At 37.7% G+C, this 15,237-nt stretch overlaps 1 protein-coding gene across 2 annotated transcripts in view; it reads right to left on the minus strand.

Annotated features, from left to right (window-relative positions):
* Positions 1-10,269, minus strand: part of LOC124755725 (trafficking protein particle complex subunit 11) — a 121,985-nt gene extending 111,716 nt beyond the window's left edge. The window contains exons 1-2 of one of the 2 annotated variants that reach the window (XM_047249047.1): positions 10,052-10,269; positions 7,734-7,943 (exon numbers count right to left, since the gene is read on the minus strand). In XM_047249047.1, the coding sequence (XP_047105003.1) occupies positions 7,734-7,943; positions 10,052-10,063 (222 nt within the window). In that variant the 5' untranslated portion in view covers positions 10,064-10,269. Of the gene's footprint in view, positions 1-7,733; positions 7,947-10,051 lie in introns of both variants that reach the window. The other variant, XM_047249046.1, reaches the window with a different exon arrangement.
* Between the last annotated feature and the right edge of the window lie 4,968 nt (positions 10,270-15,237).

Genomic DNA, 15,237 nt, shown 5'->3' on the forward strand with positions numbered 1-15,237 from the left:
ATTTACCCCTGTCCATTAGTAAAAATTGTGAATTCACAATGTTTGCTGATGATACAAGCATTGTCGTAGATGGTAAGTCTACTACTGATCTGGAGACTGATGTTAATGATATACTCAGAGAAGTTACAGCTTGGTTTTCAATTAATTTTCTTTCAGTTAATATTAAAAAACCTAATTTTATACAGTTCCACACAAAAAATAAAACTCTAGAAAATATAGTAATTGCTCATGACAACCAGAAACTAGAACAGGTGCAATCCACTAAATTCCTGGGGGTTCACATTAACAGTAGGCTCAACTGGGAACAGCATGTGTCCCTTATTCTAAAAAGGTTTCCATCAGCAACTTTTACTCTAAGAATCATTACTCATTTTAGGGACATCAACATGCTAAAATCAGCTTACTTTGGGTACTTTCACTCATTATTGAGTTACGGAATAATATTCTGGGGTAATTCACCAGCCTCGAAAAAAATCTTAACTGCTCAGAAGAGAGCAGTCAGAATCGTGTGGGGTTCCTCCACGAACCTCATGTAGGAAACTTTTTACACAGTTAGGTATTCTGACCACATGTCAGTACATATACTCTCTGATGAATGTAGTTAATAAACTCTAGGCTCAGTATGAAACAAATTGTTCATACCATAACTACAATACTAGAGGTGAAGATGATCTACATGTTGAACTAAAAAATTTATCAATTGTACAGAAGGGAGTAAAGTATGCTGCTATAAAAACTTTTAATGCATTGCCTAATTATATTAAATCTACAAGAGAAAATGAAACGCTGTTCAAAGTTCCGTTAAAAAAATACCTGCTTGACCATCCACTGTACTCCTTAGATTAATTCTTTTCCAGAAGCAATGCCCTCCTTTAATAATAGATGTATTTAGTCTCTTAGTCATTAGATGGACAATACAATATTATGTTAATGTTATAGTGCTAATGTTATAATGTTATATTGTGAATTGCTATACTGTTAAATGACAGCTTGTAAATGAGAAAAAGTTATACTTATTAACATCTGCAGCCCTGCAGCCAAGCGACTAGCGCGAGGTTTGGTGTTCTCGTAAAGATAAGTTATTTTAGATTATAAAACACATAGATTAGTACTGATTACGTGGTAAATAAGTGTATTAGTGTGCCGTTTAAGTGTACCATTAAAGGTTTCATTTCTCATTACGTAATATAGCAGAAAACGCGAAAAGACCGTACAGTCGTATTTTCTGTTTACGTTCTGCTGCAGCAAATCTATAGAATTTCGTTTAGTTGTTCCTTGCTCTCTCCAGCAATTTAACTTAGCGTACCTCTTCATTATTTAACTAGCATTTCCGGAAAGTAGCGTAAAGTTTAACTTGTTGTTTCAGAAACTTTGCACTTTTGTTTTTGTTTACACACAGTTGCGTATAGGCCAAATTTGTGTAACCATATTTTCGTGTTTATCTGTAATTTAACTGACTTATTCTTAATAAATTATTACGTTTATCATGAGTGAAAAGTGCTTGACTTGCCGTAGAATTGTTAGGTCGGGGCTTTGGTGTGATGGGTGCTGTAGTTTTTTCCATGTGGGTGACTGTAGTGGCGTGGGAATAGGGGAAGTAAATGAGACTCATCAGTGGTTTTGTAGGATTTGTAGTAGAGATAGGAAGATACTGGAACAGGAGGGGAAAATTGCTGCCCTTCAGGCTGAGTTAGACAAGGCCAGGGGAGATCTTGACAGGTTAAGGAGGGAGAAGGGTAAAGAGAGGTGGGAAGTGGCAACAGGCAACAGGAGGAACAGGCCTAGAACTTTGTCTGACAGCTTTATGGTGAATGTGGAAAATAGATTTGACCTGTTGCTTCAGTTAGAAGCTGGTGAGCCTCAAGCAGTTACAGGTGTAGACAGGGCACAACAAACTTTCAGCAGCAAATTGAAAAGTAAGAATGTAGGGAAATCAGTAAAGAGAAAGAAAGTGTTGTTGTTAGGTAGTTCCCATGGAAGAGGTGTTGGCCAACTCTTGCAGGATGAACTAGGATCAGAATACCAGGTCACCAATTTTTTTAAACCTAGTGCTGGTCTGGAGCAGGTGACAGAGGATTTAGGATCACTTTGCAAAGATTTCACTAAGGAAGACACCGTGGTTATAGTGGGTGGGGCAGGTAACAGTATTGACAGAGATCCTGGGTACAGCATAGAGTGTGACCTGGCGAAGATTGCATCAGCATCGAGGCATACCAGTGTTGAGTTTGTATCTGTTCTTGGGCGCCATGACCGACCTCATTTGAACTCTTCTGTCAAGAGAGTTAATTTGGAGCTGGAACGGCTGCTCATGTCGGGTGCGGGGTCACACATTGGTGTGGTTCATGTTGATTCTGTCAGTAGGTGGGATTATACTAGGCATGGCCTTCACCTCAACAGGAAGGGGAAGGGTAAATTGGCTGGGGAAATAGCAGGAAAGTTAAAGGGGGGAGGCACTGTCATGAGTGGTAAAATACCAGTGGTTATAGGATTCAGAAAAGACCCTTTTTTAGGGTAGGGAGGACAGAAAGAAAACAAATTTTAAGAGAGGTTAGAACTGAGACAAACCTTCAGTTTGAGAAAGAAATCAAAAAACATAATTACAGCTTATTACATCAACATAAACAGCCATTGGTTAAGAATTTTCAACTGTCAGCAGATATTTTAACTCCATCCAATTTTAAGTCAGTCAATGTGAAATGTCAGCTATCTTTATTGCATCAAAATATTCGAGGACTGAGAAATAAAATTAATGAATTAACTATCTGCATAGATGAATTAGAGTCTTCAAACCCAGCTGACATAATCTGCCTCTCTGAACATCATGTGACCACTGGTATAGAACTTTCAAGTGTTACAGGGTTTAGGTTAGCATCTCACTATTGTAGATCAGAAATGGAGAAAGGAGGAGTTGCCACATTCATCAGGAACTGTCATAAATTTAAGAACATAGACATTCATAAATTTTGCCTAGAACAGCATATGGAAGCATGTGCAACAGAATTAGAATTTCACAAAAAATCTTTCATAATATTAAGTGTATATCGAGCACCTGCAGGTAACTTTAATCTGTTTGTAAACCACCTTGAAGCTGTACTTGCCCATTTAACAACCAAAAACAAAGAAATAGTGGTTGCTGGTGATTTCAATGTAGATTTCCTTAAAGACTCTCCCAATAAGAACCTATTTGAGTTAGTAACACTATCATTCAACTTAATTCCCACAGTAAAGTTCCCCACTAGGATAACCACTTGCTCACAAACAGCCATTGATAATATCTTTATAGAAAAGTCAAATGAACAAAATTATATTACAAAACCAATAGTCAATGGCCTCTCAGACCATGACATGCAGTTCCTTCTGTTAAATGTTAATACTGAACAAGATATAAAATCTGTTAAATCTGAGCTCAAGAGGGTAATCAGTAAGCCAAAAATTGATTATTTTAGGACACTCCTCAGAGACATTCACTGGACTGATGTTTACAGTGCTCATGGCATGAATGAAAAATATAACATTTTTGCTAATAAAGTGCTTACCTTATTTGAACACTGCTTTCCCCCAAAACTTACCAAGGTTAGAGCAAAGTCTACAAAGAAGCCATGGATTACTCGAGGAATAGGGGTATCTTGTAAAACAAAAAGAAAACTGTATCTGTCAATCCGAAACATTTCCAATGTTGATGCTATAGCACATTATAAGAAATACTGCAAAATATTAAAGACTGTAATACGGATGTCAAAGCAAATATATTACAAGGAAAAGATAGTCATATCAGATAACAAAATAAAGACAATATGGGATATAGTGAAGGAGGAGACCGGTAGAACCAGACATGAAGAGGAACAAATAGCATTAAGAGTAAATGATGCATTGGTGACAGATGTGTATAGTGTTGCAGAACTTTTTAACAAACATTTTATAACTGTTACTGAAAAGATGGGGTTGTCAGGTTCGGTAGATGCTGCTATGGATTACCTTAGACCAGACATTTCAAGTAACTTCCATAATATGAATTTGACCCTCACTACCCCAACAGAAATAATGTCCATCATAAAATCTTTAAAATCAAAAACATCTAGTGGGTATGATGAAATATCAACAAAGTTAATTAAAGAATGTGATTCTGAGCTAAGTAACATATTAAGCTATCTGTGTAACCAGTCGTTTATCAGTGGAATATTTCCCGAATGGCTGAAATATGCTGAAGTTAAGCCACTGTTTAAGAAGGGAGATAAAGAAATAGCATCAAATTTCCGTCCAATTTCACTGTTGCCAGCATTCTCAAAAATTTTCGAAAAAGTAATGTACAGTCGTCTTTATAACCATCTTATCTCAAATAACATACTGTCAAAGTCACAGTTTGGATTTCTAAAAGGTTCTGATATTGAGAAGGCTATCTACACTTACAGTGAAAATGTACTTAATTCATTAGACAAAAAATTGCAGGCAACTGGTATATTTTGTGATCTGTCAAAGGCATTTGACTGTGTAAATCACAATATCCTTTTAAGTAAACTAGAATATTATAGTGTAACAGGAAATGCTGCAAAATGGTTCAAATCTTATATCTCTGGCAGGAAACAAAGGGTGTTATTAGGAAAGAGACATGTATCAAGCTATCAGGCATCATCCAACTGGGAACTAATTACATGTGGGGTCCCACAAGGTTCCATTTTGGGGCCCTTACTTTTTCTTGTGTATATCAATGACCTTTCATCAGTAACATTACCAGATGCCAAGTTTGTTTTGTTTGCTGATGATACGAACATTGCAATAAATAGCAAATCAAGTGTAGTCTTAGAAAGATCAGCCAATAAAATATTTGTAGACATTAATCACTGGTTCCTAGCCAATTCTTTGTCACTAAACTTTGAAAAAACACACTACATGCAGTTCAGAACTTGTAAGGGGTGTCCCAAGAGTATATGTCTAACATATGATGACAAGAAGATAGAAGAAGTGGACGGTGTTAAATTCTTGGGATTACAGCTTGATAATAAATTCAACTGGGAGGAGCACACCACAGAACTGCTGAAGCGTCTTAACAAATCTCTGTTTGCAATGCGAATTTTGTCAGACATAGGGGATATAAAAATGAAAAAGCTGGCATACTATGCTTACTTTCATTCCATAATGTCATATGGGATTATTTTCTGGGGTAATTCATCAAGCCAAGCTAAAGTTTTCCGGGCACAAAAACGTGCAGTAAGAATTATATGTGGTGTGAACTCAAGAACATCCTGCAGAAGCCTATTTAGGGAACTAGGGATACTAACTACAGCTTCCCAATATATTTATTCCTTAATGAAATTTGTCATTAAAAATATATCACTTTTTCAAACCAATAGCTCAATTCATGGAATCAATACTAGAAATAAGAATAATCTTCACAAGGATTTAAAATCACTTAGTCTTGTACAAAAAGGTGTGCATTATTCAGGAACACACATTTTCAATAACTTGCCAGCAGCCATAAAAAGCTTAACAACCAATGAAATTCAGTTTAAGAGAAGCCTAAAGGATTTATTGGTGGCCAACTCCTTCTACTCCATTGATGAATTTCTGAGGAAAACCAACTGATTTGTATATAAGTACAACATAACTTCTGCACAATTTCAGTGCAGTAATGTGTTCATTGAAAATGTGTGTGTGTGTGTGTGTGTGTGTGTGTGTGTGTGTGTGTGTATGTGTGTGTGTGTGTGTGTGTGTGTGTGTGTTTGTGTGTGTAAGTATAATCTAACTTCTGCACCATTTCAGTGCAGCAATGTGTTCATTGTAAATAAGTATTACAGTAGTTGTATTACATGTTTCTTACCTTATAAATAAATAAAAAACTTTTTTATTTTAAATTCAGTGCAATAGTATTTGTAAAATGACTCTTAGGGTTCATTAAAAAATGACGATCATTCCACTTGGGACCTGTGGAATGGTACATTAGCTTATTTGTTTTAGTTTAAATATTTGTCATGTATTGTTGTTTTTCTGACATGTTCCACATCCTGGAGGGCCTCCTCACTACGGATCAATTGGAATGAAAGTAAATCTAATCTAAAAATCTAATCTATCATTGTATTATATTACTATTCTGTAGCATTAATCGTATTTGTACAATTGTATTGACACGTTCCACATCCAGGCGAATCACTCGCATGTACGGATCTATGGAATACGCATACCAAATAAAAAAAACAAAAAAATGACAATGAGTGAACTTTGTAGTCCAATGTTCTGAGATTACTATTTGCTTATACAGATTGTGGTGACTACCTGTATGCAGAAAAAAAAAATTCATTAGCGAGTTGATGGTAAACAGTTTGTTCCAATGTGCCATCCATTTACCTAATGATTATCACAAAAATTGTAGTTTTTTATAACCGTTTCCACTATGGACACAGAGTTAAAAGGAACATTAAGAATTAGGGAATCTTCCAATTTGTCCCTCCCATGCAAACAAATCAAGAGTATGCTGGCTACATACATAGTCTTACATCCTGAGGAAACCAACTAAATTCATTGTTGCCACCAACATATCACCTGCCCTCCAAGTTGGAGCAGCTAGACCTATCACAACGACTATTCTGTGGTCTCTCTTGGTAAAACTGTACCAGGAGTGTTCCACACTCTAACCTTTAAGTGTTTGTTGGTAATCGCTACTGCAAACAGTCACAGGAATGACATCATGATGGTAGAACAATATATTTATATAGCCAGCCCCATAAAGATGTTTCTGTTTCAATCACTGGAGAAGAATTAAGTATTTACTTAACTTCCTAGGTTCTACAATGCAATCAAACTGAATTTCTGAATAAAAGCATATTGTCTGCAGGGGTAAATGCATATAACAGTGCAACAAATAATTTGGGTCTAGTGCAGCAGGGGATACAACCAGTCGGCTTTGGACAAGGACGTCACAAGCCGCCAGAGAGCAGTTTCCCATTTTCGCTTTTGCTGTTATGTTTCAGTTTTGTTTTTTTACTGATTGCTTAATAAAGTGGATCTGTTTATTCTATCTCGTGAGATTTTTTTTTTTTTAAAGCCAAAAAACACTTATCAGCCACTGAAGGGAGCTACAACACTAAGAAGAATCGCTTCTCGATTGGCCGCTTGTGACGTCATTGTCCAAAGCCGACGGGTTGTATCCCCTGCTGCACTAGTCCCAATAATTTAATATGCTGTTTTCACTTTCCGCTTTTTCCATTACTTAGCATTTCTTTTATTGATAAACATACTGCAGGACCCAAGTACACAGAAAATAAATCTGCTTCCAGGCTAATATACACTTCCAGCTACAGATCAGACACTTCAACAAAGATTTCACTTTCACACTGGTTGACTTCACCAACTTCCAAACAGATTGTCACCTTCCAACCTACCTACACATCAGGCTACACAACAGAAAGGGCCATCTACACAAGATAAGAAATTCATAAATGTTTCTGTAACCTTAATATTCATATATTCCAGCCAAAATCAATAACACCATTTCAAAACCATAGTCTAGTGAACTCATATGGCAAATCCCCAAGAATTCAATTATGGAATCAGTTTTGATGAAAATCGAAAGTTTTCTATAGTTAGCAATGCTGTCATAACTAATTCTGTAAACTGAACACATTATGAGAGACTGAGATGGTTGCCACTTTGATACAGTGCTCCACAGGTAGAAACAATTAAACAGATAGATAAATACTAACTGAAAGAAATACAATTTCTGCAAGGAAGATTAAAAATACCTTTGGCTTCATTGGTGGAAACTCATGAGATGCACTCAATAACTTAAATTGTACAGGTGCTCTGTCTGGCCTGCGGTTGTTACTAAATGCATCCCATATTGCTCTGTGCACCGCATTGTTAAGAGCATCAAGCCCCGTCAAACCCACAAGTGCTAACGGTTTTGCGTACAGTTCAGGAGGGAAATCAGCCACATCCGGAGAAGATGCCATCTGCTGAAACACAAGACTTAATGTATTCAAGGAACTACAGTCCCTTGTGAGTTTATATTACTCTTTATTTAGCTTTAATATGCTTAATATTAAACACACTATCTGCTCAAAAATATTCGGACACCCCAATTAATGCAGAATTTACCATTAGAGGCCACAAGAGGTGGACCTGGCAGTATATAAGGAGACATAAAGTATCATGTTATCAATAGAAAAGCAGTGGCAGCAAAATGGGTCAGTTAGGAGAGCTCAGTGATTCTGAATGTGGGCTTATCATTGCATATAACTTGAGTAATAAATCCATCAGAGACATTTCAACTCTTCTAAGGCTGTCCAAGACTACTGTTGCTGACATCACTGTAAAGTAGAAATGTGATTGAACAACCACAGCTAAACTAAGACCAGGCAGAACTCGTATAAAGATGGACACCCTTGTTCATTACGGAGGGTGGTTGCAAAAAAATCAATGGAATAAGCAAATGGAATCAATCATGAGTTCCACAGTGCTACCAGCAGTCCAGCTAGCACAGTGATAGGAAGTTAAAATAAATGGGGTATAATGGCCGAGCAGCTCCTCAAAAGTGACACATTTCTGCAATCAACTCTTGAGTGGTGGAACGATACCACTGGAGAGCGAATGATTAGTAACACGTAATACTGAGTGATAAATCAAGTTATACTCTACAGCAACCTGATGGGAGGGTTTGGTTTCGTGAATGCCTGGAGAAGTTTACCTGCCATCATGTGTAAGTTCAACAGTGAAGTATTGAGGAGTTGGTGTCATTGTATGTGGTGTTTTTCATGGTTAGGGTGTGATCCTTTTCTTTCACTTAAGTAACTGGAAAATATAGAATATAAACACATTTCACAGCATTGTGTACTGGGTACAATAGAGGAACAGCAAAGATTGTGCAGCCTGTCATAAAGCAGCACCTGTGAGACAATTGTCTGTGGAAAGCAGCATTCTTGAAACAGACTGGCCTGAACAGAGTTTGACTGACGAGTTTGAACTTTTGAGTTCGCACCTGAGCCCGACATCCAACATCACTAGTTTCTCTGCTTTAGGCTCATGAGCGAGAATGGGCTGTCATTACTGCACAGACATTTAGACACACCACAAAAATTTTCCCCAGCAGTGTTCAAGCCATTGCAGTGGCACCCGCATTTAAGGTAATATACGTCTGGTACTTTTGATCAGATAGTGTGTAGAAAGCACAGTAAATTACGTAATTTCTATTACATGGACATTGGATTAACTACAATTAACTATTCACTAATCTAATATTGGAATTTTCTACATAGGCAAAAGTCTTGTGACCAATAAATACATCTTCTTGGCCTATTTTCTGTCTTACTTTGAAGTGATACTACAGAATGTATTAGAACAGCAGCTGATGAAAACAGTTTACAGGGTACGACATGAAATTCGTCATACACAACAGAACAGGGATATGGCACAGGTGAAGGTGAAACTTCTCACAATTTCTTAAAAATAATGTACTTTCAATTGTCTTGTAACATTGGCATAACTGAAAATCACATAGTGTCTTGCCAATTGTGCAATCAAGGTGCTGTAACGCACATCTTTTATATTACATCCAACACGTACACAATGGTGATAAATTGTGATTAGTAATATGTTGTATTTCATACAACCACAGTTTGCTTTACCAGATGCAACACGACGAAACATCTGATCGAATATTTCTTGTGACTATACAAAAAGAACGATCTGGGGCATTATTAATACAACTGATCTTTATAGGCCTACATGCAAAGTTATAACAAACTAGCTCACGAACTTTTGTACACAAAAAATTAATAAAAACAGCCTGCCACGACTCTCGTAGGTCTGAGACAGTCACAGTACATAAGCCATTTCGTACAGTGTACTAAAATTAGTTACACATAACACTGGATGAACAGGAAAGTTGTACCGAAATGTCATTTTGCATTATACTAACAAAACATTTCTGAATACGGTCTGCCTAATTTTCACTGAACTGCCTACGACAGAAGTACGAGTACAGCTGAATCACATTCCAGCACAACCTTGGGAGAGTCATGTGCTTTCTCCGGTATTTTCTGGTCTTACATTTTACACTAACCTCTGTTTTCATGTAGGCTTCATTATCAGAATGAATTATCTACTGGTTGACAATATGTGCATATCACACACAACTCTACACTCGTATTTCACATAGCCTCAGATAAAATTCATCTTTCTGGTAGTTTTCCCTTTCCGTATCAAACTTCACAAGACATGTTTTGATATTCACAACTGTCAACAACCACCTGCATCGTCGGCAAAGTTATTCTTATTCAGTTAGTAATATCATCTTAGACTCGTACAATTCTTTTTTTTTTTTCATTTCGGGAAGTAAAGTCAAGCTTGAAAATATATACAGTAGAGCGTTGCTTATCCGAAGTAATTGGGGGACATGGGTGTTCGGAAAACTGGTTTGTTCGGATAATCGAACTGTACATGTTTACTTGCCAAAAAGAAGAACTGTACAGTAAATTTATTCATAAAAACAGGCATCTCTTTTAGTATTACAAAGTAACATACAAAGGCAACTTCAGTAGGAATATATACTATGTGGCACAGTTTATTAAACAAAAATATATACATATTACATACGCATTTTGCATGAACAATACACACAGTATACAAAATTAACGTTTTAAAAAATCCTTTATTTTGGTCTGTCTAAGCAAGCCTACACGCTTACGAGCAGCTAAGTCACGTACTATTTTCATTACAGATATCTGAAACTGGTCACTTTCATCTTGGGCTTCAAACCATCGCAAGGCAGCATCTAAACAAGTGAACGCCTCAGAAGCTGTTGGTATACTTTCATCTTCACTTTCTGAAGCACTGATTGATGAGATGCTGGCGGCGTCATCTTTATCAGTGACGACGTTTACAATCTCGCTGTCCTGCATGATTTGTTGTCCTGGATCTGCATCATCGATATTCATCCATTCATGAAGGTCTTCTTCATCACATTCGTGGCAATCTATTTCTTTTAGCATACCGAGAATTTCGGGCATATCATTCTGTTCGTCATTTTGAATCATACCTTGTGAATTTTCTTCTGTGTCCAAAATTTTATTCCAGGCTTTCTTCAAATTCTCTTCCTTTACACCATTCCATGCTGCGCTGATCATGTAGGACGCGTCTTTCAAGTCAATACTCTTATGATTTCTTAAGAGACTTTCTTCTCGATCCTCTTCTCTTTCCAACAACACCTTACGCAACAATTCTTTCCTGTAATATCGTTTGAAAGTCTCAATAACGCCTTGATCCATGGGCTGTAATAAGGAGGTTACGTTAGGTGGAAGAAATATTACCTTTATCAACTCGTCTTCTTCGTTTAAAATATCACATGGCGGATCTGTTGGTGCATTGTCAAAGAGAAGTAGTGTTTCCTCCCTCTTCCCATTCTTTAGCTGATGAGCTTTTACAGAGAGTACGAAAACGTCCAGAAACCATTTCATAAAAATCGTACTATCCATCCAGGCACTCTTTTGTGAGGTGTACACAACAGGAAAGGGTGACATATTAACGTGCTTGAAACAACGCGGTTTTTTACTTTTACCAATCACGAACATAGGCAGTCGGTGACTTCCAGTAGCATTAGCACAAGCCAGAGCTGTAATACGGTCCTTGCTTGTTTTAGGACTAGGTGCTGCTAATTCATGACGTGAAACAAGAGTTTTTCTCGGTAAAGCTTTCCAGTTTCGTCAGCATTGTAAACGTTTTCGAGAGCATAATGTTCTTCCATTAATACGTCACTTAGTTTGACTTTGAAAGAATCAGATGCTGAAGAATCAGCCGACAGTTTTTCTCCCTGTATTGTAAGCTCATGAATGCCGTGTCTTGACTTGAAGCGCTTTAATCAGCCCGTGCTCGCTTTAAAATTCGAAGGCCCTCCAAGTTTTTCTTTGAACTGCATTGCCATTTCACACAGAATGGGACCTGAGGTTCTCCTTCCGATCTCTTTTGTGTAAACCACTTGTAAACAGCATCGTCTAGATCTGTGTTAGTGACGAGCTTCATAGTTTTACGGCTTGGTGATCCATCAGTAGAATCAAACATAGCTATAAAATTTGCTATGCTCGTCTTTTGTTTTTTTTTTTATATCCGTAATTGTTGACTTCCCCACCTTGTACTCATTGGATAAAGTGGTTGCAGATTCACCTTCTTCTAACCTTTTAATAATCTTGTACTTGTCCCTCAAAGAAATTACAATACGTTTACTTTTAAGCACTTTGTATCGTCAAGTTCACTTCTTCACGCAGCAGCACACAAGTGGTCGTAACAGAGAACAGAAGGTGACTGTTTGCACCATGAGAAGCTCTTCTTGCGGGCACGCAATCCTTCAAGCTGCGCGGAGCGGCACGCCTCAACTCTAAGCTGGCGTAGCTGTTGTTGTGAACAGCTTTTGATAATGCCGCTACTTCTACTGCCAGTGCCAAACCGACAGAAGTGTGCTGATTGTTAAAACACAGCGACTGGCGGCTTGGCGGGTCAGCAGCGCCTTGTGAAGGCCCCATTAGAAGCAATGTTCCGCCAGCGGTGGCCCAGTGCAGCGACTACTGAGGGAAACTTGGATTAGGAGTGAGGGGGATGATGGACGGTAGGGAGGGGGAGTAACAGGTGCGAGCGAGTACACAGTTCGGTTAAGCGGTCGTTCGATTGACCGACGTTCGGATAATCGACGCTCTACTGTATATATATATATATATATATATATATATATATATAATTTCAAATAAAATTAATCAAAATAACTGTTACTAGTAACCTCAGCACAGCAGCAATAATACTAACATTGCTGTCTCTAGCCCTACAAAGTCTATCATTTTCATATATATGGTTTCCCACCCTTTGTTCGGCGTCTTGCAGCCGTTTCCTATTTGTATGACAATTTAGAATTTACATTCCAGCCTTTCTCAGTTGAGCACCAGCACCTTAACGACCACTGAATTTCAGATCTATGAAAGTAACATAAGAAATCTCTTCATTTGTAAATGTGTACTATACATTTTTGTTTTTACGACACGTTCTACATCTTTGAGGATTTGCTTACTATGGGTTCATGGATTTAAAAGTATACATATTTATCTAATTTATCTAATTATTTCTTCGATTCACTCTATTCCTAGTAATGTTACAATCTTTATTGTGTTGTAGCTTTCCTCACTAGTAGTGCATTTATTTTCCATGTTCACACAACATTTCACGAAACGTTTGGTTGCTGTTTCGACAGCTTTGGTTGTTGTTTCGAAATAAAGACATGAGAAATTTTTTGAATGATGCAGGTACAACACACGCAGTATTGCTCCAGAGATATATAACCTTTAATGAATATTGGCACAGAACTTAAATGTAGCATTCATATTCTCATATAGGGAAATGATCGACATCTATCAACCAGATTAGTGATTATATGATAGCCAATTTTGCGGCTGTGCCTGTAGTGTCAGTTTAATCACAGTCCATGTTAAACTGTGGTTTAATCCGTTCGAGTGGTAAGAGGGTTCAGACCACTTTTTTTTGTAGGATAGCACTTTTCATTTTGGTGGATGACGAGAGATATGCAGGTGGATAATGAAAATACTTTGTTTCTTCCACAAAACGAATAATTTAAACCAGATATTTTCTGATCAGTACGAGAATGCTTAGTTCATTAAGTGTTTAGAAAAATTCGTCTGGATGTGTGTGACTGACTTGTTCGAAGTGCTGAAATGAATCCTACCAATCTATGTGACAGACTAGTGCAATGGTGTATGGCCAGATCTCTTCGCTTTATAATTCAGCTATAACTACTCATCAATCTTCAGAAACAATGAATGTATCAACATGCAGCTTCCAGGTTCTATTCTGCAAGCATTGTTAGCTGCTACAGGTCGAAGACGCGCTTACTTGGTGCTACACATTTGCATGAATTTGACTGAGGTAAACTGAGGTTGCTGTGTTCAACTTCGGCAAACCAATGTATAAGTTTTCACGGAGTCACCTACGTAAAAAATCTGTGTAATCCGCATGTTTATTTATAAGTAAAAGCCGACTTTGGAATTTTCCTTTTTGAGAGACTTTGTGTGTCAGATTCGTGTGCCAATTTGTAATTATAGATTCCGTTATTTTACTATTCGCGTCGTTTTAACCATTCTCTAATTTCACTGTATAACTACAGGAGGGATAAGCTATTTTTGAGAATGTTGGGATGCTTACAAAACTATTTTTGAAAAATTCTGTAAGCTGCGAGAGTTGCAGATAACTTGTTTCGTAGCAAATCAGCGTTTGCGACTCGCAGTTACTGTAAAAGAGTATCAAATCCAGCATATATCGACGAAAATAAAAATATATTTTTGAGAATTTTCGAAGGTTACAATTGTCCTGCGCTTGGTCCCTAATAGTATTAAATCGGCGTTTGTGGTGTAGCTACTGTAGCAGATATTGTAACTAATATACTATTTTACATTTAGTTGTCCCTTTCAACAGGTGTATACATCGTCAACATTTATCGTAACTTGACTCATATTTTCTAGTTTCCTAGCGACTGTAATTAACCTGAAAAACTTTTTGCAAACCAGTAATTTTTGACACAGGTTTTTCCTGTTGCCTTCATAGAAATCCCATTTTGTGTACTTGCTTTAATTCCTATAGGGAATTAGCAATAGCACAATAGATTAAAAATAGGCGGTAGGTTTACTTTAAAGTTATTTGTTCAGTGCCCTGTAAAACATACATCAGCTTCAATACAGCCCCACTGTGACTGCTATTCTCGAACATGGGATGGGGTAATTGACGTTCGTAAGCTGCTTGAAATGGACCTGACTACTATCAAACGGTTGGTAGTGCTGCGAATCAGTGCCTTGGGAGAGCTTCCAAGGGTCATGTACCAGTGGTGCTGGTACAAAGCTACCTCAAGTATTAGCCCCTCCTGTGGATCCTGTCTCCTGTGCAGGAAGTCCCAGATATGTCATTACTTATCCAAATTATTGCAGTTGATGCCTGTCATCTGGCCTCTGATGTCACAATTGGATCATTCCAACTACTGGCAGAGAAAGCTGAGAGGACGAACCTTGCACATGGAGTTTCAGCAAAGCTCACAATCTACAGCATTGTCTGCAGAACTGATCGAAGACCCCTGGCTCCGAGTCAAGTGGAAGGACTGAGGCAGAAACTTAGAGGGTTCTGTGAAAAGCTACGCTGTGACTTGCTGGATTTGTGCCATAGGCCTGAGAACTATATCCCCCCCCCCCCCCCCAAATGGTTCAAGTG

The sequence above is a fragment of the Schistocerca piceifrons genome, chromosome 1 (genome assembly GCF_021461385.2).
Source record: "Schistocerca piceifrons isolate TAMUIC-IGC-003096 chromosome 1, iqSchPice1.1, whole genome shotgun sequence".
NCBI classification, from domain to species: domain Eukaryota; kingdom Metazoa; phylum Arthropoda; class Insecta; order Orthoptera; family Acrididae; genus Schistocerca; species Schistocerca piceifrons.